Source organism: Arachis hypogaea, chromosome 10 (genome assembly GCF_003086295.3).
Source record: "Arachis hypogaea cultivar Tifrunner chromosome 10, arahy.Tifrunner.gnm2.J5K5, whole genome shotgun sequence".
NCBI lineage: Eukaryota > Viridiplantae > Streptophyta > Magnoliopsida > Fabales > Fabaceae > Arachis > Arachis hypogaea.
Genome location: NC_092045.1, coordinates 30,585,825 through 30,589,564, shown reverse-complemented (window position 1 = coordinate 30,589,564; position 3,740 = coordinate 30,585,825). Strand labels below are relative to the sequence as shown.

The 3,740-nt window shown below is 34.0% G+C and overlaps 1 protein-coding gene across 1 annotated transcript; it reads right to left on the bottom strand.

The window, feature by feature from the left end:
* Positions 1–2,157: 2,157 nt before the first annotated feature.
* LOC112715501 (L-type lectin-domain containing receptor kinase VII.1-like) lies at positions 2,158–3,214 on the bottom strand. Its single transcript, XM_025767279.3, has one exon. It carries the CDS (start codon positions 3,102–3,104, stop codon positions 2,295–2,297), a length of 810 nt encoding a protein of 269 aa, XP_025623064.1. The 5' UTR covers positions 3,105–3,214; the 3' UTR covers positions 2,158–2,294.
* Positions 3,215–3,740: the final 526 nt, after the last annotated feature.

Here is a 3,740-nt window from a genome sequence, read left to right as displayed (position 1 = left end):
ATTCCACTGAAAATTGCTTGATTATGCTGAATTTCTGCATTGCACACCACATGCTTGATTGAATGCCTATGTAATGTTTTGCATTTTATTTATGTGTTGTATCTACTATAAAGATTAAATTGCAAAAATGTTAGGCACACTGTTCTTGGATGAGGCACTTTTGGCTATATTTTGATGCTTGTTCAACTTACAATTCATTAGCACATTGATTTTGTTTTGTTTTGTCACACCTATAGGATTTCTATGTTCATAATTCTTGAATTTTGGGTGAATCCTCAATTTGTGTGCATTTAATTTGTTGTTTTCTACAAGTAAAGAACCCTCACCGAGAAAATGTTATCTACTAAAAAAAATGAAAATAGCCAACAACTTTGAGTATGCTTTATTTTTTGTTCTGGAAAAGAAGGATGGTATTTCAAAATTTATATAGGTTCCAATGAACAACGTGTTCTAATAGATAAAGCATAATCCTAAGATGTAAGCTTATGACAGTACTGATGTAAGCATGGTCTGAGTAAATTGGTGCCATCTTCATTTGTCCACTATAGACATTTTAACATAGAGCAATACTTGAGATGCCAAATTTCCAAGGTCCCATCCACTTTAGGTAATTTGGGTTTGTAGCTTCTATCTATTTCTTTCCAGTAGCCCACCACTTGCCAATAACTGCTGGATGCCCCTCATAATTTTTTGTTCCTGGAGTTTTGAGTTATCACAGATAAAACACTGTCTTTGTGATGAAAAAAGAAAAATTTTAATAACTCCATTTATTTATTCCTTTGAGAAACTGCTTTTAGATGGGCTTTTTGCTTTGCTTCTAGTATATTTTATGTTGGTCCTTGTTTTCAAGTTTGGATATGATCTTGCAGGGAAGATGATAAATGCTGTCTTTTTCCGGTCATCCTTTTTCTGTTCAAGTCGATACAAGCTCGCTTTGTCAATTGGCACATAGCAAATAGAGAAATCCACGATTTTTCTCTCTTTTGTCCGGATTCAGATGCTTTTTGGGCTCATGAACCTGGTTTATGGTAGCAAATAGGAGGAAAGAAGTATTAGAATGTGAACATGGATGTTAAGCTTTTTGACAAACCCATTGCTTAGAAGGAGGCTTTGTTTCGTCTTGGTTTTGAGTCATGCTGTGTAAATACATTTAGAGATATGTATAGGAGAATCAATCAAGTACAAATCTGTAGCTTTGCTTCATTGTAAAAAATGAGAGAGTACAGCTTCAATGGATAATGCCAACAAAGTCTTTAATTGTAATTAACTTTTTATGACTATATTATGTGTTTATAATTTCAATGTGTTTATCTGACCACTGACAACTCCCATTTTGCACCAGCACCTTGCTTGACTTTGCAATATCTTTACCACTTTCTACCGAAACAACATTAACAAAGAGCTTCCCATCCCTTGGGTACCTACAAACAAGAGAATCAGCATTTGTTATTATTAACAGAACCATCTATTTCCTTTATTTTCCCGCCCACTGAATTACTATTGAAAACAATTCTAAAATCAACATACAACTTTTTTAGCAGCAAAATTTGGATAAAAAAGTATAATTTTGGTGATTTAGACATTTTCCCCCTTGATTACAATTACTTTAGAACTTAAAGATAAATCATCTTTGCTTACTTTTAACATGTCACTGTAGTCATTCAATATTATGGAATGTGGCCTTCTGATATTTAAACCATTTGACATGGAGTAGATAATAAGACTTTTTTTTTAAAAAAAACTAATTAATTTACGTATTGTCATTCAAGAGAAAACAAAATACAATGAAGACCATAGAAAAACTAGAAATTGATATAATACTTGTCTAAGGTTTATATATGAGTAGTTTGTTGACAAATCTCAAGTTGAATGAATGATGAATGATCACGTTTTCTTTTTCTTGGTTATGTAATGTGTATCTTTCTTTTCTTTAGCTTATTAGGTCCAGACTAAGCAAAAATTTTTACCTAACAGCAATCTTAAGACATCATAAAAATAAATAAATAAATAAATAAAACATTGTGCTTATTTTGCTTCTTTACGTTAACCAAAGAAAGGCTTTCATTCCTCATCATGTAATATGAAAAAAATTGACAGCTGGATTTCTTCTATGAAAATGTCCTCAATAATATAATCAAGGAGTTTAAAAAGAATTACTAGATCACAATCATATGTTCATCAATTCATTTATGCTCTGATACATTATTTACATCAATCATATAATGTGATAAAATGGATCAAAAAATTCATCACCTAAACACATCATCTCCATAATTGCGTTGATGGGAAAAGATTCATCTACCCTCAACTACAGATTTAGACCAAGTAAGAGACATTGAAGAAGTATTAGACTGGCGAATATCTTCAAATGTTGGGTGTGTTGAATAGCTAAAATAATTAGAATACCCAGAAAAAATATCCCCAGATTTCAACTTTAGAAGCAAACAAGTATCCGCATTCTCATTCTCTGATTCTTCTCCTCCCTCATTGTTCCCTTCTAAAATACTCACAACTTGTCTCATGTTTGGTCTTGATTTTGGTTCAGGGTATGCACACAACAATCCCAACTGAAGAACCTTCTCAACTTGTTGCAGATTGAAGTCTCCTTTAGCACTTAACCTCTCATCAAGTGCATTCATTAGTTCCCCTTTAACCATTAGTCCCCACACAAACTCCACAAGAGGTGGCTTACCTTCTTCCATAGGCCTCCTTCCACACATGACCTCTAAAATCAAGATTCCAAACATGTACACATCCGTGCGAGTCGAGGCTTGTCCGGTCTTGATCACTTCTGGAGCCATGTAACCAACTGTTCCAACCAACTTTGTTGTGCTAGCAACTTGGCCATGGCTATGCATTCTTGCTAATCCAAAGTCTCCAAGCTTTCCATTCATATCCTTATCAAGTAACACATTGCTGGCTTTGATGTCCCTATGCAGAACTTGTTCTTCCCAACCTTCATGCAAATACAACACAGCAAAGGCCACACCTTTGATATTTCTTATTCTCTCTTCACAGTTCAGCATCATGCTCTCATCACAAAACACTCTCTTATCCAAACTCCCATTATCCATGTATTCATAAACTAACAAGAAATTTTCCATGTCTTTCTTGCACCATCCTCTCAGAGCAACCAAGTTTTTCTACTTCAATCTTCTAAGGCTTGAAATTTCTGCTAGGAACTCTCTCACGCCGTCATTCTCTTGTCATTCTCAAGGATTCTATATTATAGCTAAACAGAACAACTTCACTTTAGTTCACCTTAATTAATTATCATCCATTTCCAAAATACTAAACTTCTTCACATAATAAATTTCCTCTTCTTTGATAAAATTCAACAAATAAAGCACTAGTTTTCGCTGTTTCCAAATTACAATAGTAGGATCTAAGATTCTGAGGCTTGCATTGCAAATTCCGCACCAAACGCATAATCAGTTCATCACCGCGAATCAACAATTACGAACATACTAAGCGTATTAAGCTAACGTGAAAAAAAAAACAAAAACAGAACTCTACTTCACACACTATTGCATTAGCATTTATCAACGTAAATGGAAGAATAAGGGAAAAATAAAAATTAAATTAAATTACCTGAAGAGCCTTAAAATGAGAGAATCAGAACTCAAATCTTGTATCAGCTGCAGATTTCGAAGAAGCCTTGTTCTTACTCAACCGAAATATCCTCTCGTCTCTCTTCTGAATCACACTCACGTTCGTAATTGGTAACTGGTAAGGTTTCG